The sequence below is a fragment of the Nesoenas mayeri genome, assembly GCF_963082525.1.
Source record: "Nesoenas mayeri genome assembly, chromosome: 1".
Classification (NCBI taxonomy): domain Eukaryota; kingdom Metazoa; phylum Chordata; class Aves; order Columbiformes; family Columbidae; genus Nesoenas; species Nesoenas mayeri.
Window position 1 is genome coordinate 205,923,810 of NC_137541.1, and position 21,859 is coordinate 205,945,668.

The 21,859-nt window shown below is 37.0% G+C and overlaps 1 protein-coding gene across 6 annotated transcripts in view; it reads right to left on the bottom strand.

Moving 5' to 3' along the window:
- DLG2 (discs large MAGUK scaffold protein 2) overlaps positions 1 to 21,859 on the bottom strand; it is a gene marked incomplete at both ends in the record, with an annotated part of 882,996 nt that overhangs the window by 316,526 nt on the left and 544,611 nt on the right. For all 6 annotated transcript variants that reach the window (XM_080346627.1, XM_080346631.1, XM_080346630.1 and 3 more), the window contains one exon: positions 9,410 to 9,579. In XM_080346627.1, the coding sequence (XP_080202753.1) occupies positions 9,410 to 9,579 (170 nt within the window). The remainder of the gene's footprint in view (positions 1 to 9,409; positions 9,580 to 21,859) is intronic.

The following is a 21,859-nucleotide window of genomic DNA, read 5'->3' on the forward strand; positions in this document are numbered from 1 at the left end:
GTATTTATTAAAGTGGTGACGGATGAAGCATAATCATTCTCTAAAGCTCACCTGAGTAGTTTAATCCAAGGGACATACAGGTAGTGAAAACAAGCCAAGAAAACTGCCACTCCTTAGAAAATTCCTACTCCTCCACAAAGAAAACAGTCAAAAGATACTGTCCTTCTATCTACAGAAGGACTTCTTCCCACACCCAGCCCAGTAGTTTAGTAAATGAAGCCATTCTCCTTCCTCATCTTTTGATTTATTGTGTATCTGGAAATACTGATGAAACAATTAACACTCTGTTACATTGTTAGCTGCATCACCTCTCTTTCTTGTATTTGCCTGATGAAAAAAGCAATGGCAAGCATAATGAAAGGAAACTCCCATTTTAACTCTCACACAGCGCTCTAGAATGGGGGGGAAATGATGAAACTATTCCTGACCCAGACATTTATAATCTAAAGGAAGAAAGGAGTACAAAGGCATGTTATTACAACAAAATTATGAGTCCTACTGTAATTATGCTACGTTTGGTTAGGAAAAAAATTCTGAATTGGAAAAGACATTGGTCAAGATTCACTGCGAATTTGTATAACACTTGTCATAGACAAAAAAATAATATCACTTAGTGGGGGAGATAAGTCCTTGGGATTTTTAAAAATGTCACAGGGAAAAAGGCAGCAGTGTCAAATAGCATCCCTAAGCATAGACACCACAGTTTTCCGTACAAGCCCAAGACAAAAGATGTTGCAAGAAACTTTTCAGCAGTGCCCTAGAGATCAGTATGTAACTGGGAAATCCATTTAGTAAGTGACTTCCTCTGAAGTGTGTTCACAAGGACAGAATAAATCACAGAATTTTTTAAAATGCTCTGCTTTGTTCTCACCCAGAAGTGAGTTATATGAGCCAAACCTGGAGATGCATCCCTTACTGATCCAACAGCTGAGCACAGAAATTAAAAAGCCATTCCTCTCTGTATCACAGAATCACAGAATCATAGAATGTCAGGGATTGGAAGGGACCTCCAACGCTCATCCAGTCCAATCCCCCCACCGGAGCAGGAACACCCAGATGAGGTTGCACAGGAACATGTCCAGGTGGGTTTTGAATGTCTCCAGAGTAGGAGACTCCACAACCTCCCTGGGCAGCCTCTTCCAGTGTCTGTCACCCTCACTGAGAAGTTGTTTCTTCTCATATTTAAGGGGAACCTTTTGTGTTCCAGTTTGAACCCATTACCCCTTGTCCTACCATTGGTTGCCACCGAGAAGAGCCTGGCTCCATCCTCCTGACACTCACCCTTTATATATTTGTAAACATTAATGAGGTCACCCCTCAGTCTCCTCCAAGCTAAAGAGCCCCAGCTCCCTCAGCCTTTCCTCATATGGGTAAAGGAAGTGGACAAAGAAAAGAAAATGCAACATCTTCCTCCCCTCAAATTTCCAGTGTGAAGTTACATCTGTCAAGGTGACAAAAACAGCATCAGGGTGAATCTAGTAAGTCCTGCTAACTGCTCTTGACTCTCAGCAAAAGTCACAGAAAGTAACTTTGACCGCAGCAAAAGGATTGGCATCTCATGAGAATGAGGTCACATTGCTACAGCACATTGCTTGCTGTCTCTAGTTACAGCTGATGGAACTATCCAGACAACTGCATAATAAAGCAAAATTCCTATGTAATTCAAAAAGGACAAGCACAGAAGATTTTATCAATTGAAATGTCAATGGTCTACTTGGCTCCAAAGATGGCTGAATTTGCCCTGATGTGAAAACAATTTGAGATGACCATCTTCTGCCATTCAGCTGCAATCGTAATAAACAAGATGACAGATTTACTTTCTCCAGGGAAGGTGAAAAGAAACTAGCCAAGGCTTATTTGCCTTGAAACAAAATCTCAAGCTTTCTGGCACCCAAGCCCACCTGCACATCTTTCTTTCCCTGTGCTGCTCCTTTTGCTCTATTGCAGCCACAGTTCATTAAGATGAATCGTGTTCTATTGAAGCTGCCTCATCAGTAAGTATTGCTGAAGCAATTTAGTAATGATCTTAACGTGCAGTGCTGGGTATTTATAGCCACCTCAATTGGCTATTAAAATACAGCCCTGCACTTTGAAATTGCCACTGCACCACTTCAGAAATAGTTAGTGTGAAAGTACTACTCATTTGGGTAGAAACCTCATCCTTTGTGAATGATTTCTGGAAATTGATACTTAAAATCTACTGTGAGATTAGATGTTCATTTTGCATATTAACCCAGGATTCTTAGAACTGCTTGGAGAGTTTTTAAGAACTGAATGGTTCCGAGGGAAAAACAAAATAAAACAAATATATGTATATAAAATTGCTGCACAGTCTTCCAAGTCATTTTGTTTTTTCCTTTACTGCTAAAAATGAGAGTGAAACACAAAAGAGGGAAATAAGAATTATCACAAAAATGTAAGATTTCAAAAAGGTGAGATCCTGCAGCTCTAGTTTTAGGAGAGATAACCAACTGGCTGGTTGGATTTTAAATTGCATTTGAAATTATCTTTATTTGTCTGGAAATTCATTACTTTATCGATTGACTACTTAGATGGTTGATTTTGATCCAATGAGACAACAATTTGATACCACCATCTCCTGCCATTTAACTGTAATTGTAACAAACACATGACAGAATTACCTTTTCCACTGAAGATAAAGAGATGGTAGCTAAAGCCTGAAATACTAGAATTGAAGTGCCACTATTATTATATGAGACTACAATAAATAAGCACTATTTTTTTTGGCAGAAATAGGAGCCACTCTACAGAATGATCATTTAAAAGCAGCATTTCATATGTGGTAATTTATACAAATGAGATGGTAAGTCTGTAGTGACCAAAGTCAGCTAATACATTTAATATCTTATTTGTGCCATAAAGCAGAATATGATAATTACAGCAGCATGCACATATCATCACATAAATTACAGAACAAGATGCTCAGCCTGTGAAATATGAAGGTGCAGATATAACCTGCCGCTTTTTCTCCATCAGGCATTAACAACACTAATATGTCAAAATATTTTTGAAAAACAGCAGAGGCTTTTATAGCAATATCACAGAGCTTTCTGATTTTATGACTTTCAAGAGAAAGTAATTTTCATGCGATAAACTATGCAGACACTCACATATTCTTACATTAGACAATCCTACCCTGCAGCGAAATCATGCCTTTCAGTGATGTTAACTTATAAGTGATGTTAACTTATAAGTGATGTTTTTTGAATCACTATCTTAAAACTGGGAGATTATGTATTAGTGCTCGACAGAGCACTTTCTGCTAATTGGATGAAATGCAAGTCCCTTCAAGCAAAGGCACTTCACAAAAAATTATATTTAATTTCTGTTGTGCTTGTTTTCTATTTATACCTGTAGTAAGTGATAGTGTGCTACAGTAACATGAAGTGAAGCATTTAAGTCAGAGTAGAGAACCTAAATTTTTAAATCTAGGTTTGGGAAAGTTTACCTGCTTCCTCATTTTTCTACCACTCTCTTTTTTAAGTTGCCCCATTTTGTTCTGTTTTACATCAGGATTCAAAGAAAAGCTTATAGCACAGAAGAGGAATAACACTCAAAACCAGAAGTAAATTCAGAGCTCATGAGATCATAAGACTTAAAAGACCATAAGAAATGCTTCAAAGTTCTGTTCAAACTGTGGAAAAACAATTTTGTTGAAAACACTTTGGAGCTAGTAAACCCCACCTCTTAGCATGAAATCAAAAATATTTTGAAGGTTTTAAGTGATCATAAATTAACAAAACATCTACCTAACTTCTCATAAAACTCCCTCTCCTCAAATGCCAAAGTTTGCTATGCAGTCTTTAGTATCCCTTAAGTTAGAGAAAATGGGCCAGTACAGTAGTAGAAGTGATAGCTCTATCAATAAGATAAAAAGTATCATCAGTCTGAAGCAAGAACTTAAATCAGTTATTAAAAAGAGATCTGAAAGCTCTCAGTGTTCTCTGAAACTGGGAAAGAAATAATTGGGGCTCTTTGTCTGCAAAAGCTCCTTCTTTCATTTTAAGTGCTGTAGCTATTACCCAAGATAAAAAGGTAACCTTTGGCTTTGCTTTAGTAGATAAAAATGATAAGATTTCTCCTAACCTTACCAGGAGCAGCATTTGTAAAAATTAAAAGCCCTCTCTATTCTGCTGTTCTGAACTCAACAATTATTTGGCAGACATCTAAAAATACACATAATTCTACTGTACTTTTTTTGATTATTTCAGTTGTCACTGCAAGCTGGGATGCCATCTATGTGACAAAACACAACATTTTTCCAATAAAGCCAAACTAAAATGTGTCAACTTCTGTGAAACAGAAGCATGAACTTCTATGAAACTATTGACAGTAGTGGAGTGCAGAACACGTCAGTAATGATCGGAGGTAAATCTACAGTGAAATAATATTGATGGTGAAAATCTCTGCATCTTCTCAAGAAAACTCCGTAATTAAACAATGAGCTAAAAAATATGCTACTTAAAACATACTGATTCTTTTCTCAGTGTAGTAAGAAAGCTTCACTACTACACAATGACTTTATTCAGTGCCATCAAGAATAAAACAAATGGATATGTGAAAAGGAAATCTACCACGTGTTGCACAGTCGCTTCAGGCCGGCACAGATAACAATGAAATGGAAACTCTGGAACTGGTTATGCCCAGTGACTTCATCTAACATTTAGATGGCTATACATAATTGAAAAAAATGAATGCATATTATCCCCTCTGTATTCATTCTATCTTATTTTTGAGTGTTTTATTGAAATGCCCAGTTTAGGAGCTTAGTCTTTGCTGATTAAGAAGAAAATTAAGATAAGGAGGATAGCAATCCAGAAAGAAATACAGAATTGGGCTGAACAGTGCTTAACAGATGCATTAATTTCTAATTTAGAGTCCTCAAACATAATAACACTCCAAATTGATTAAATGAAAAGTCCTGATATGACCTTAATTCTGAGAGCAGGAAAGAGTAGAGGAGTCAGCACCCCCAAATATATTTTAAGTGCCCAAAGCTGCGTAGGATGAACCTGATCAAAATGTATCATTGGCTGAACTCACCAGGAATGAGAAAGAAGCATGTTAAGAGACCACAGAAAAGAGACACAGCTGCTGACCTGTGCAGAGCCTTTCCCTCTAAAACACTGAACAAAAGAGCAGCTTGAGCCATCACTAAAAGATTCTGATGCAGTTCAAACACTGTAAGGATAATTACTGTTGAATTATCATGAAGGGTGTGAGAATTCAATCCTGTTTCTCTATGATTTTATACTTAAGCCACTACAATATCTGGATGGAAGAATCAGCTATCCTTTCTATTGTTCCTTTTTTGAGTGTTTTTAAGTCTGCCATTTTTCCTCTCAAGTTTTGTAGTACTCAGCTGTTCTCCGTCACATACTCTAAACTTCATTTCTGCAGCTGTGTTGTCTTTTAGGATGTCACATTTCCTATAGAATTGAGGTCAGAAGTTTATTATGTGATCCAACACTTCTGTAGTTACTGGAAGCATTATTTATTTTTTCTGGTATCTAATATCAGAGCTTAAGTTATCAGTTAGGTATTGGTAGGTAAAATGTCACACAACCTCTGTGTTTAACTAGGTTTCTGATTGCCAGTAATTAGCTACAATGGTAGAAATCCATTTTACTGATTGATTCTTTTATAAATGAAATTAAAAACCCCATACTTTCTATAACAAATCTAACATCAAGCATGCTACTCAATACTTCTGATTTCAGTAAAAAGTTGATTTGCAGTGTGACAGGACAGCATGGAAATCCCAGAGACCAGTGGAATTCCTTTGGTTTAAAATCTCCCAGTCAAACGCAATTGTATGGGTTTGAGCTCTGTCATCTCTGAACAGTGACTGAAGCTTGTAATTCACTGCTCACACACAGTTCCTAGCAGGGGCTTACAGAGACCTAATACATGAGTTATATCACAAAGCAAAATACCACCATTAAATTGCTTTGTTTTGGGTGTCCGCATGTTTGTTCCCCAGGAACAAATACTGCAATGTACACAATTCATTCTCATTACTGTTAGTCTTGGTATGTTTCAATACGGAGCAAGAAAAGCACATCACTTAAGGACAGAATTTTCAGTAATGTCTAAATCCTATCGATTTTTAATAAGAAAGCTGCACTGTGTATCCTTCCTCCATTACAACCCTCAGCTACTGCAAAGACTCTGGCTGCTAAAATCTGTCCTGAGAGTGACTGAAATAAAACACCTGTTGTTTACTACTAAATGCTATGCAAAGGCAAACAGTGAATCGCTATAATTGTACATCTGAAGAGGCACACATGAGGCATACAGAAGACAATCTCCCAAGCACATGAAAGAGAGGAAAATCCTTCAATAATCACAGTTTGCAATTACCATGAAGACACAGACTATAGACATCAGCCAATATTATCAACGAGGTGTAGCAAAACGATGAATGCACAGCGCTAAATATCCACACAGCTGGTGTTCTGCTGGAAACCTTGTTTTATCTGTTACACAGCTCATTTGTGTCTTTGTTTACCTCTTTTCCCAAAAAGTCAAGTTGAAGGATTATACGGCCTTTTAGCACATATGATGCTAGGACAGCTTTATTGTAAAGTGACAGGAACAATTGAACAGTGTTCAAAAAGGACCACCTGGAAGCACACGACCATGGCCTTTCCCCTGCCATGTGCCCAAAGCCATTGCTACACCATGCATACTTCTGATGTTCAAAATAGATTTGCAAAATCAACCTGTGTCTTTTATATGGTGGAAGCTAGCTAGAAAAATTAAGAGCCACTTAAAAACATCCAATCTTTATGGTCTCAGAGATATAGGGCCCTCATTCTGAATTCCTCAGATTAAATTAAAAGAATATTTCTATAAAAAGCCTTGCAAATTTCCTTCTTTATCACCTTCAAGTGAAATGATCTACTACACGTACATAGGCAAGCTAATAATCTGAGTTTATTTGGTATTATGGCAGACAAGACTTGCTTTCATGAGCTAAATTCTCAACAGAGTGAGGAATGAACTCAGTATATACTGACAGACAAGGAAAGAAGCAAATGAAAATGTATTTGCTGCCCCAAGTTTAGAATGGAACGGCCTTCTTGTCTGAGTACGAGGTTCACTTTCTTTATTCACTTTGCGACTAGGAAGGAAGGATTGGTGTGGTGGGAACTACCACTTAGTATCTGAGAATTAAGAAACACTGTGAACATAAATACTGAGTTGTTCTTGCACTTTATAGCAATGGTGTGAAAGAGCAGTTCACAGATAAATCACCTGAAATATGAATAGATAAGCATCACACGAGTGACTAGCACTGAAACCTACGGCCAAGATTCACAAGTTTTGTTCTCAACTTCTGACATGAGTTTGATGCGTCTCAGCAGATAGTTTATTTTTCACGGAAGATTTTGAAAAATTTAAAGGAAAACTGCTACGGATATGATAATTAGTATTGATAAGATTTCCAACCAATCTATAACTTACTTCATTCTGCTTTTTTCATCAGAAAAGCATACAAGGTTTTACTTCCTTACTGCCTAAATTATGAAGATACAAAACCCGGCTTTTGCAAAGAACTAGCCCATCACCTTTTTTCTTTCCATCCAAGTTTCCAGTTAACTTATTTCTATAATATTGAAGTGAAAATTAAAAATATATATATTCCGCTTAACAGTAAAATCCACTATTTACAGTACATATCTGTAGTAAACCTCATATAAGAATACAGCTGTAGAACTGATGTTTGTAGCACTAAGCAGTAAAGCTGCTTAGCTTGTCATAAAAGACACTTTTTTGGTATTCACCCTCTTTTATGAAAATAAATGTAAAAATAAGTAGTTTCAGGCATACAGTAAAAAAATATGATGCAAAAATGTTATTAGATAATGATTGTCTCTTTTGTCCACTTCCACAATGCAGCAAAAATTTGGTCATAGCAAATAATTTTTACTGTTTCATTACAACCTGAAAGGATATGTTAATTCTAGTTTCTTTAGCCTTAGGTTACTCAAAATGACTATCCTATCACACACTTAGTTTAATTCCAAAGCTTTAAAAATACTGCTGCCTGCACTATTGTTCCAAGTTCATACACGTACAAAATCTCATTAGAGATGCTTTCCTATTAAAAAGTCAATTTAGCATTGTAATTGACCACAAGAATGCAGACTTTTGGGGGTTTGCCCTCAGAAGCGTGTTTAAAAATATCTTACTGTTCACCAAGAGTAGAGGATGATGAACATTCTGCTATGTCAAATAACCGTGATATACATAGAAGAGGCATAGTGCAATATTGAAAACAGTGCACTATCCTTGCTTACTGTGAATGGATAATCTCAGCAACTCCAAGTCTATTAGAAGCAAATATACTCCATTATTGGTATAAAAAGCTACGTAGAAGTACACTGTACTGTTCACGTGAGATGAGATGTAAGGGAAACCACTGAAAAAGCTACAGGCTATTCAGTGTAGATGAAACAGGCAAAATAATCTCATGTGCATGGCATATATTAAAATATATGCAAATTTCTTCATTTCATGTAAGTACAATTAATTAAAGACTTGCTTATGAAATAATTACTATGGATCTAAAAGTCTACTGCTATTCATTCTATTCTCACATCCTGTGAAAATATTCATTTTCTTTGCCCAGAAATTAGCCATGAAAAAAATAATAATAAAAAAATAACATATATATATTAGTCAGAGGGAAATTTCAGGCAGGAAAAAAATAAAATGAAATTTGTTAAAAATAACACTTCTGCAAAGAAATCTTTTTGCAAACGGGAAGGTGAAAATATCATGTTCACAATCTATAGTAAAGCTTCTAGGAAGGAATTTGACTTTTTTTTTTTTTCTGTAACTAGAAGGTTCTGTGGAAAGTGATAAAGCTGATTTAGACTAATAAATGTTTCATGCTAGACTTCCAGGTAATTTTGTTGAAGGATAAAAGAAAATTCTTCTGTGTATTGCAGTAAGTTAGTATTCTCATCTTCTTGTTCCAAAGATAACTGTAGAAGAAGCCATCAACATTAAAGTAGAAAGAATAAGTTCATAAAACCTTCTGGAAAGAGGGACAATTCAGAATCTTTGTATTAAACAGCATCTGTGTATATACTGCCAATGTAAAGCACAATATCCTTGCATCTTGTATTTCTTCAGGACGTAACGAGCCATCTCTACAGTAAACATTAAACGAAACAAACCACAACTTCTTTAATTCCTTTATGTTTCAGGAAGAGGCACACAACCATGAATTCAAGTTCTACCAGCCTAAACTAGCTGCATTTCAGTATTTGACAGGTCAAATAGTTAACAAGTCAATGAAGTCAGATGCCATTTGAGCCACAAGAAAGGTTAAGCATCAAGATTAAAATGGTTGTCCTTTCATTTCCACATTTACCTTTAGGTCCTTTGAACAACTTGATCTCTACTACGGTCTCCAGAATAGGTCTCCTTCGACGAACGTACAATCGCACTATGGACCCGGCCTCTTTTAGGGCCTCCACGGCTTTGCTGTGTGAGACTTCTGACACGTCGACCTCATTCACTCGCAAGATGCAATCGTTGACCCTACGAGAAAAGCAAAGAACCATAGATACTAAATGCTTCAGCTGTTACTTTGGATGGAAGAGAGTTTTGTCAGTAGTGCTGTAAAAGGAAGAACACCTGTTTGGGAAGTCTGACAGATGACAGAATTAAGGCAAAGTAATTAATCAGCAAGGAGACAGAGACAGAACTTTTAGTCCTCTCAAAAGACACACCTGATTCAAACTAAAGTCTATCAAATCACCTGCATTTACCATCCTCCTTCATAAACTGGGGTGAGATCCATAGAGTGATAAAAATTAGTAATAAACATCTTGTCTTTACAGACTTCATTAAAACACTTTTTACTAAACAACATAATTTACAACATTCATGCTGCATGCTATTGCTGCTACAGTTGCCCTTAAGGAAATCAGTTGATTTAATTTAATAGAGACCAGTAATCTTTCAAATACCTCCCTAAATCTCTCATATTTCTTCATCAGAGACAAAGAATTCTAAGTTATCAAAATAAAAACAACATCCTACAGAAAGCAGCCAATTTAAGAAAGAATGTTTCATGTTAAATAATTTGAGTAAATTTAATTGTGTATCTTTTCACCGCTGGCCGTAGGCTCCGATATCTACTGTGTGGTAATAACAACTATGTTTCATAGTTTATTGATAAAATTCCCTCATATTCTTACTTTGGGCATTTAGTATGTTATCTGAGGATGAATTAATATGTTCACCCTAAAAATGTCCTGGTTAGATGGAGCAGTATTCTCCTTATCTGACAGTTGGAAAACTACACCTTGAGAGCACTAAAACCCATCTCCAAAGCAGCAGGCTAGTGACACAACTACTGAACCATCCTTTCTTTGCAAATGAGGGCGAGAAGAGCAAATTCCAAAGAACTAGATGATTTGAGACCCTATTGTTCTTACGTGAAGTCCATTTATTATGAGATACCTAAAAGTAGTTTGGGTAGAGAAGAAATAGTCATGTGTTCATGAATGTGTTCTTCTGTGTGTCTGAAAGGACAATTGGTGAAGAAAATATTGGTTACTAAAAATATTCCCATTTCTGCTATGTTTCTATACATAAAGATCAAGAGTTGAATGTAACTCTTTGCAGCAAAAGAACACTTGAGCTGCCTATTGCTCAGCAGTCTTAGCACATGAAGGAAGAACAAAGGTTTACTAAAATTTTACCTGAATTCTGGAGAATTTAGGGTGGGGTTTTGTTATGTTCTTGTGCTGCTGATTTTGTTTAAAATACAAAACAAAATAACAAAAAGATCACAACTATTTGGAACCAAGACTTTCTGTGTTATCAGCCTTTTGGAAGAACATTTACGGGGGAAAATGCTGATAGCGGTCTTCATTTGACAACTGGTTGAACTTAGAAGGGTCACAATTGATACTTCCCTTCTGATAAAAGGTACTGAATTGCAAAGTTTCCAGTTTTCATTCAATGGTTGGGTTTGCTGCTTTCCTTCAATGCCAGAAAATGTTCTAATATAAATTGCTTTATTCTTTTAAATAAATCATGAATACATCCTCCTACTGCTTCCAACTCAGAAATATAGTAATTATGTCTAAGCTGCTAGCCTTTCTATTAATATCACTACATATCTGATTCTTGTCACATTTATTATTCTTATTGTTGTCATATATGAAATACAATTGGCTATACCATGCTTAATGAACAACTATATGGTACTAACCATTGGATGGTTATGAAGATGAAAAATTAAGAAAAGGTTGTAAAAACACTAAAAATGAGAATAACATTTATTTTGTTTTCATATTCTTGGTGCCCTGCATTGACTAATATTGATCTTAATAGATAACCCTATCTACCTAAAACCTCTCATAAAGGCTCTAGTGATGCCTCCTGTTAAGGAAAAAAAAATCTTTCAGGGAAAGTCAATAAACAACATGGAATTAACTTGCCAAAATCAGTAAGCCACACACCTCCATTTACTGAAAAAGCAAGACCCTTTGGAAAAGGATATTTACACTCCAACAGGAATCTTACCTTAGTGTCTAAAATTTGGCCTTTCAGAGTTAACTATGTCTTTAAAACAGTAAGACTACCTTTAATGGAACATACAAAGATTCATGCTGCTGCTGTAGGATTAATGGAAGAGCAAGAATATAGAGCCTATCCAGTGATACAAATACTTTCAGACAAAGTTTTTTGTTTCATACAAATAAAAACTTTGCCAGTGCAGAAGAAGCAGGACAACAATTACCCAATCCAGTCCGCTATGACGAACACATCCAGCACTAGATGTCCAGCTATACCCACCCAAACCTGTAGGTTTCTTTTCTCCTTCACAAAGAAAAACTAAGAGGTTTTTAGTTTTCATAAATACAAGAAATACAATGCTCAAGAACATACATGGACATGCATAAAGTGTGCATGTGCATGCACATATAGAGTTGTTTGAGCTTTAACACAATTATTTGGATGGTGTGCTGACCACATACTAGATAAACAGAACAGAATGATCTCAGAAGTCTACAAATATTTTTTGAGAATATTCAGACCTCTAAAACAACAGGTCCATGCTACAATTAAATAAATTACACAAGCTGGTGAGCTGTCTCTAACCTTAACCATAATGGCTAAATGATTATTTTATCATATTAACTTAGAAACTCCATAATCCTTTTTCAATTTAGAAACATAGAGTCCTTGGAAGTTAAAAACAAATCATTATTCACTAAAAAATAAGACAATTTCTGAGAAGACAATAAAACAAGAAAGCTGAAGAAACATCTCAACGCACAGACTGTGACATGGTATGTTTCTCCTTAAATCTATGTGGAAGGTTTTCAGGCCCAATACTTGTTATGGTTGTTATTATCTAAAGACAGAAGTCTCTGACAGTGGCCTTAGAATACTTTTTCCTTCTATTTAAACTCTTACAGTACAGCTCCTACTCTGCAAGAACTCTGCTCTTTTAGTGACCTATAAATGCTGCAACAATACACACCTAAAATAATAATGGTAAAAAAGTCAGTAAATTGAGTTCAAAAAAATCCTTTCAGATGAGGTGATCAAGCCCTCCAATGTATTTTCCCAGAGTCATTGAGATATTCATGAGACAAATTTATGGCAAAAGTATATTCCTGTTGCTACATGGATTCCTTTCTCCATTTGTCTCTAAACGTTCCTATAGTCTGTAGGTGGGTATATACTACACATAAAAGTTAGTGTCAGGCACAGATTCAGACCTGTGCCAAGGAGACGATCTGCCTCATAATCCAGGATAGTAATACACAAATCCAGCAAAAGACATCCTTGTAGTTTCACCAATACCTACAGTAATTCAACACACAAAAACCCAGGCAGGAGGAAAAATGTTCCAAGATGACTTATCTTGTTTCCACAAGATACTATAAATACATTTTTTAGTATTAAAGCACGCATCTAACAGTCTCGGCACTTCTAAATTATTGCGGTTCTACTTGTAGACCTTAACGTCATATAGTTCTTTAAGTAAGATCTATACATACAGTTATTTTTTAAGATTGAAAAAATAAAAGAACAAATTTCTAGTGAATTGTAGAAAGTTCTAATGAGAGAACAAGCAGAAAATGAAGTTGTATTTGCAGCTATGGCTAATGACTGAATACAAAAATTAAGAAACTAGAAGAAATTGCATTTTCTCTAATTCTATACAGAAAGAACTCTTAAAATTATTCTTAAGATTTAGAAAACTTTAATTGCTAAGATTTAACAATACAGTCTCAGCATCTGCTGATGGTACAGATTCACAGACTTCTTGACTCAGTTTATTCCTGTTTCAATGAAAAGCAATGTGCGATAAAAAGTATTTTGAAAACTGCATGTACCATGCTGGAAAGAAGAAAGCAAAAAAAGACCTAAAAGCAACGTTCACCCTATTGTTTCTTTGGAAAAAGAGGCACTTCACATCTCAATTCAGCACAGCATGTAAGTCTCTGATTAATTTTTGAGTTATAAGTAATCCTATTTCTATTTTAGCTTGGGGACTTGACATTATGCATATACTTAAATGTATTCAAGTCCACAGAATCACCCCTGCAGGTAATGTCTGAGTTAAAATGAGTTAGGCAGCTCTTCCCATGGCTTGCTGGCTCATCTAAATACCTTAACAAAACAGATATATTCTACAAGATTTTTGTAGAATAATAAATATATGAAGGACCCTGGATCATAAAATACAGAGCACATGCTATAATCATGCCAAAACAGTTAAAAGGGACATAAGAAATGTGAGAGAGATTTTGCCATCAAGAGGGACGGTCAGAGACACAGAGATTTACCAATAGTCGTTGGTAAATTTAAAGCAAATAAGAGATTTGATTAATTAAGGAAAAATACTATTCTTTAAGGTTTTATTCCAAGGTTGTTCTAAACTTGACTAGCTTCATCTGGATTTCCTGCTTACTGTTTTCAAGAAACTGTGCAGACATCCTTGAAAAGCTGATAATTGCTTCAGTCAAGTCGTAAGAAAACAAGGCGAGTACAATCCTTAGGCACTCACTGGAAATATAGTAGGTGACAACTGGTAATGATCATTCTGTTCACTTGTTCTGTGCAATATGTTGCCCTGAAGAGAAACCCAAAAGCACACTAGTATGACAGCAAAGAGCTCCAGGAGACCAAATGGTCCTGCCAAGACACATTAGCTCACTTGCAGCTTCATGAAGAGCTACCAACTATGGACTCAAGAACATGAGAATGATCTATATATGCTCCATGGGAAAACTTGACACTAAAAGCTGCAGTAATCCATGGGTCTTAGCTTTCATCCAGGCACCACCCTTTTTAGCTGCCTTCTTAGAAAAGCTTAAATGGATATGGACTTTATTTACTCTTTAGTCGAAGCTTAGAAACCAAAGTAAATGTACTGTTATTGAGGCAGAATGAGTACAAAGCTATGGCATATAATAGGTAGATAAATATCTCCATATAACAATGTGGAGGTACCAGGTAGATGGCAAAAATAAGAGAGAAAAGCACTAAACTTTCACTTTGTTTCTTTGCTCCTGCTTTGTCTAAACTTTTTAGACACAGTTTCCCTATAGAAGGTTGATGCTTGGTTTCTTCCAGAACTTGCAAAAACACAGCACTTTAAGCAGAAGCACAAGATTATAGGTGACAAGCTGAAAGGACTGATCCTTTCTTCAAGACATCAGCTAATAATAACTTAAATACATTATTTGACCCTAGGAGAATCAGGCTAGTCCTTTAGTTAAAGGAGACTGACTCTCCCCTACTTCTTTTTTGTTTAATTCTATATACATCCTTCCTATTGGACAGTAAGAAAGACTTCCAGCATATAGGGGTAAAAAATGTAATTATTGTTTCTGGCTCACACAATTTATTTACAAGAGGAATAATTTATTTATTTATTTATTTATTTTTTAAATTTCAACTAAGAATTCAGAATAAAGGTTTTCAAATTTACTACAGCAGTCTTCAGATCTGTCTTTCTAGTTACAGAATATAGAGCTAAACCCAAATGACAGTGTTATGTGTGTACTACAGAACATGCTGTTTCCTTAGGTATAATGTTCCTTAGACACGATCCAATTTCTGTAGCAAATTCACATATAGCCTCAGGCCTCTTTCTGACATTGTAACACAGTATAAAACTACTGCTATGTCCAATTTAAAAATAAAGGGATAGAACTTAGAAGTAGAAGAAAAATTCAGATCTCATTTGCAGTTTCTGACTATTTCTGGAAACTAGAGAGGATCTAGTGCTTATGGAAATGTCTGATCAACCAATCCTCACTCAAAATTTGCATGTTTTATAATGAAATTCCAAATAGCTCACGAAATGGTTACAGGCTGAAAATAATACTTGACAAAAGTTATTATTTTAGGAAGGAGGGAATAATTTATGAATGACACAGCAGAATTTGAGCTGAACTTAAAATCCTAGGAATGACTTTGATTGAAATTATGTGCGAATATTGGTACAATAAAATTGTAACCCAACTGTATTTAACATGAAGGCACTATTTGAAGCATCAAATCTAACCTATGTTTCTAGCGAGAGCAGAATTGCTTTTGGTTCTGAGGAAAATAAATAAGGACTAAAAATATAATATTACATTTTTGAGAGAGAAAAAAAAATCCTTAAAACCACTGAATTCTTTAGCAAGTGGCATTAATCTATTACAATGAAATAAACTGAAAAAGTTACAATATTTTTCCTCAAAATGCTGGCATGGTGCCACCCCAACTCTCCGCATGCAACCTTGAGCAGGTCACTAACTTCTCTTTTTTCATAATCTTCAAATAGATGATTAAAACCTCACCTATGTTCCACTTCCTTTGTCTCCTGCTTACAGTCTAAATCAACTTTGCAGAGGAGAGTCTACACCTTCTTGGCTCAACTCAAACAAGGACTAAGTCTCAGTGCAGCCTCTAGGCACACTTAGCATAAATAACAACCACCAAAAGCAGCTCCCTGCCTTTTCTTGGCTGTCTTCACCCCTATAACCAGCCTTCAGAAGTGAGAAGTGAAGGGTAAATGCTTCCACCACATACAAAGGTTCTGCTCCACATGTGTATCTGTGTTTGTGTGCAAATACGGGAACTAAACTCTGGTGCAGCATTCCTGTCAAGTACATACACCCAGACTGATTCTTTCTCCACCTGTACAGGCAAACCAGCTGTTGGTTGTCCAGAGGGTGAAGGCTTTAGTGTGGTGGAGGTAATAAGTCTTTCCAAGAAGCAGGGTGTGCTTGTTTAAACCTGGTGCTGTGCATCTGCAGCTTCCCAATTCATACCAGCAACTGGCTTGATTTTCGGCCCAAAGACCGAAATAAAAAATCCTACAAACGGTTTTGATTTAAGCAATGGAAACCCAGTCTGTCCTTTAGCATACCACCAGTCTACAGCTCACAGCTGCTGGTGTGAGGTTTTGGAAGGTGACCTGAAATGGTGTTATTTACCCCCACAGTTCACGGTTCACTCCTTTAAATTTTTGTGGTGTTTTTCACCACCTGTCTTTCCAAGGGGAAGCTGATCTCTGGTGTTTTCCTGGTGTGGCCTCACCGGGAGCACCGTTTAAAGTTCGGGACACCACAGGATAAAAAGGATATTAAGCTACTAGAGAGTGTCCAGAAGAGGCTACGAAGCTGGTGAAGAGTTTGGAGATGAAACCGTATGAGGAGCAGCTGAAGTCGCTTGGTTTGTTCAGTCTGGAGGAGACTGAGGGGAGAGCTCATGGCGGCTACAGCTTCCTCACAAGGGGAGGAGGAGGGACAGGGCTGAGCTCTTCTCTCTGGTGACCAGTGACAGAACCCAAGGGAATGGCAGGAAGATGTGCCAGGGGAGGTTCAGGTTGGACATGAGGAAAAGGTTCTTCACCCAGAGGGTGCTGGACACTGAACAGGCTCCCCAGGGAGGTGTCACAGCCCCAAGCCTGACAGTGTTCAAGAAGAGACTGGACAACGTCCTCAGACACACGGTGTGAACTGTGGGGTGTCCTGTGCAGGGACAGGAGTTGGACTCAATGACCCTTGTGGGTTCCTTCCAGCTCAGGACCTTCTATGATTCTATAAATGGCAGATGGCAAAGGAAGCAGAGAAGCAGCAGAAAATGCCTGTGCACAGCAGACGCGGCTCCCTCCCTCCTCTTGCTGCAGTGTCCCCATCACTTCCTAGTCCTTGTCCTCCTGAAGGCTGCATGAGAAAACATGCAAAGGAAATTCCTCCTTTGTGTACTAGGAGTCCAGTGATGGTTTAGGAGGCAGAAATACCTATAGTAATGCAGTAAAAAATTTCAGATCACGTCCAAGGAGGGCTTAAGGTCACAGCAGTGTGACATGCAGGTGTGGTACCAGAAGACTTTGAGCTTCATTTTGCTTAAAAAACAGAGACTGGACCTCAGATTGTCAGGGAATAATTCAGATTTCAGAAAAAAACTTCTGAATTTCAGAATGGGTTATTACCTGAAATGACTGTGTTTCCACATCCTGTTAATGACATGACCTTGCTGAGACCCAAGACACAACCAGCACGGCTACCAAACTGTCATTAAGACATTTACCTTTATTGTTGTTTGCTATTGATTTAGTTACTCCTTGTTTCTTTTTTTAAAAAAAAACAAAAAACAACAGTCATCTTAATTAAATGTCAACATATTAAGGGGTCTGCTTAATAGTAATTTAATTTGAAATACAAGTGACTGGTAACAATATCAGTGAAATATTAGTGGAGCAGGTCATCATACACAGCGTCTCGTTACTCCTCTCCCTGTATTTCATTTAGTACTCTAATTTCTATTTTTGAAGTTGCAAGTCAGAAACAGACAGCACGCTGCACTATATAATTAGGAATGGAAAAGTCCCTGCAGCCTTTAAACTGTTAGAAGAAAATATATTTAGAAGCTTGAATATGTTCCTATTCACAGCTTCAACAGAGGACATATCAGAATTTGTCTTTTTTTTTCCTTTCTTTTTTAAAGGTCTTTAACACAGCTGTAAGACTTCACTCCAGGCACAAACTTGGCTAAAAATCAGTTTGTCTGTTGTTTAAAATACTTCAGAACATTTTGGCATTCTAGCCTAGCACTGAGAACTTGTTGGGGCTCCCCTTCATTTAACCCTTTCTGCCATAGTGAACACATCCTTTCACCCTTTTAGGCAACATGCCTTTATCTCAGGGTTTTGGTTTGGTTGAAAATACCTACCAAGCTAATATCTAGAATCCAAGAGAGTCTGACCCCAAAGACAGTTCATGTTACATCAGACTTGCCCTGTGAAATCCCATGAAGAGGTATCCAAGCCAGCTCAGACACTGGCAGGGTAGATCTAGCATGGAAATCCACCCAAATTTATATTTTCTATCTGTCTACAGCCAGATATCACAGGTAAATAAGTCAGGTGGCCACCCAGGAATCAAGCCCTTTGCTAAATGGAAACGCTGCAGCCCCTATTGTCTGGAAGGGAAGATCGGGGCTAAAAATGTTTGCTCACCTGAAGGATAAAAGCTATATGAAACCACGATCCAGACCTGAAGTTCATCTAGCCTGCTGTTTCTTTCTATCATTCCTTATCAGATGGTAAAGGAAAAGCATTAACACAACAACACATTTACCCAGAACACATTTTCAGCTGCTGATGACTCTGGACTTTAATGAGCAAGAGATAATTTTTATTTTTTTTTCCATTTAATAACCCTGGATAGATTCTTTCCACTGCTTTCAAGACCCACATAGACTTTTAATATCCACAATGTTATATCTAAATGAATTCCACAGCTTTGCTACCAGTTCAATAAATATCTCCTTATGGATAATTCAGTCTGCTGCTTAGTGTTTTCATTTGATGTCCCCAAATCCTTTCATTAGAAGAGACAGCAAATGTTGCTCCCTGGTCATTGTGTTTCTGTCCTGCAGTTAGGGAACAGGACATAACCTCTTACCTCTTGTAACTGATTTTTGTCATAAGAAAAGCTCTGCTAGCAAACTCTTCAAGCCAAGGGCATATAGTTGAACTACTAGCAACACTGATTTAATTTCAGAGACAGAAACACCATCACCCACCTTTCTATTTATCTGAATGCCTCTTGGCTGTAGCATCAACAGATTTATAACTGAACTCTGAAAAAAACCCCTGCAGTTCAGTTAGAAGTTGTTTTTATAATGTTTTGTTTTCTTTTCTTGACAAAAATTTCATGGTTTTATCCTACATAAATTTTCCAGGAAAACAAAACATAAATTTCATTCTAATATGCTTCTAATGAAAATAAAATTTAATAAAATAAAAGGTTAGGCAGTCAGGGAAATAAAAATCAAAATAAAAATCTGCTGTCTTATTATCCAATATCATCTCCTAGAAAAACACTTTCACTACCTCTGCTTCCATCACTGAAGCTGTTAAACTTTATCTAATATAATGTTCTTCTTAAATTACAGTCAATATCTCCTATTATTCAGGAAAGCATCCTCAATTATAAGGCTAAAAGGGAGATTCTGCCTCTTGCTATGACTTGATTTAATCTTTAAATAGATTACAAATATTGTAACAACAATGCAAACTGAGCACGTGAGCTCACCCCTGAGCACTGCTCAGGACACCCATAGAGAGAGGACCCTCTCTCCACCCAACTCCCAAAGCATCACGCTCACTGCAAGTTTGCCCTCACCCAATTAACATTTACTTATCTTTGGGGAAGTGAAATGACTTTGGAAGGAAAAAATAAAATACATCGATTTCATAGCCCCACCAGTTTAATTGTCTGATTACTCTGGAAGACGTTGCTCATGTTGCCCAGAGGGAGAAAGATGGTGAGTGCAGGTTTCCCTTCAGGTGATTTTGCTACTGCTTTCATGAATGAAGGAAGCCATGATTTACTCTCTTTTCCACTGAAAAAGCAATTTGGACCTCATTTTGTATCAAAAAATATTTGGTCAGCTTTAGTATAGTATTCCAAAGTCTTCTTCCACCCGAAGTTTGTAGATAGCAAATTTATATGCAATGATGCAGCTGGCACTCCATTGAGAATTGCTCACAGGGCAAGGGAGACTTAAAAAATAGCTTATTCAAACAATTACAAGTTAAATAACAAGGCTGTATAAGTTAAATAAGTTGCCACATATATTGTAAGCTTTTTAAAATTTGTTACTGTTAAATGCACTATGCATTTATATGGTAAATTATTGATTTAAAAAAAAAAAACTTGGCAAGCAGCTAATCTGAGGCAATTCTTAGCTGTAAGAGTGAATTCGTGAATCAAATTTCAAAACTCATACTAATTTCAAAATCAATAACTTGATATTATTATTATTATTATTATTATTATTATTATTATTATTATTATTATTATTTGAAGCTACAGAAAAGTTTCATAAGCTATAGGAATGCTCATTGAATGGTATTGACTTGGTATTACTTAAGATTTAATCATGATGACCTCATGCAACACGGTCAATAATATCCAGGAGCTAAAAATGGTGGTAAATTCCACATCAACTCTAAATGTCATTCTCCACATCCTCACCTTAGGATAAAAAAAAAACTCATACAGTTAAAATTTGTCATGTATCTACTTGAAAGTTTAGCCAACAACAATGCTACATAGAAGTGCTGTTCTTTTTGTATCTGATAAAATTCAGAGAGGTTAAAGATGCTTCAAAAACAAACACGACGCAGAGTGCGGAGAGAAGCAAAACCCCACTTGGTTTAATGCCTCCCAAAAGAGCCCCACCTCCCTACACACACTTAGAGAATGGGAAGTAGTTATTAGCGAAGGGCAGCTCATCTCCCAGGGTGTAGCTATGTGGGGTTGAGGGAGGAGTAGCTAACACCCATTCAATTTGCACACAGACAGACTCAAGCATAAACTTTCGAAAAAGTCAAGTCTAAGCACATCTATAACAGGAAGACCTCTTTTTTTCTTTTATTTTTTTTCTTTTTTTTTTTCTTCATCACAAACATCCTGCAAGCAGAATGGTATTCTGCCACTGTATAATGCTTTTGGAGGTACAGCTGTTCTAAATCATTTATAATGAAATGAATTTCTGTGACATCAATCCTTCAGTTATAGCTTGGCTGGCATAACTCAAGGCAAATTAACTCTCTTTTGCTAGGTAAGCCACACCTGTAGTTATGTATAGAGTTTATGATCTTCCACTTCATATATTATTCCTTTTAAAATGCCCCTTGCACAAGATAGACCCCTCTCCCCACTTTGTAAATCACATTCTCCTCAAGCAGAGTTAGGACCATGATACACAAAAGTACATCAAGGTAAAGCTGCTGCGGTGGGGATGAACCCTTTGCTTTGCCAGACACATCAGTGCCAGACACACCAGCATAAAAGACAATTCATAACAAAACTCCACCCATAAAACACCATTTTGTATTTATCAGACCCGAGATTCCCACCACGACTTAATGAAAATCAAGTAAGACTTTACTAAAAGCAAGAGAACTGAAACAGTGCAGAACAGACACAAGCATGAGGTGACTCAGGCGGGCAGCTCCGCCAGATAAAGTCAGCGGTCACTGGCCAAACGCCCAGTTAGCGATCGATCAGCCGGGAGGCCTGACGAGCCCACGGTCTGGTTTAAATGTCTGCGTTTGATTGCGAGCTCAAGACAGCAAGGGGATGAAGGGAAACAGACGGGTAAGTGTAGGCAGGAGTGGGCAGGATGGGGAGGGGGATGCAGAGAGTGGGCAGGACACTGGGGCTGGCAGGCGACCCAAAAACAGCCTCTCAAACTTGCATCAATTTTTCTTTACTAACCACTCTTGCGAGACCTACAGGAACCACTATTTCCCTTTTCTATCTCCCCCTCCCAA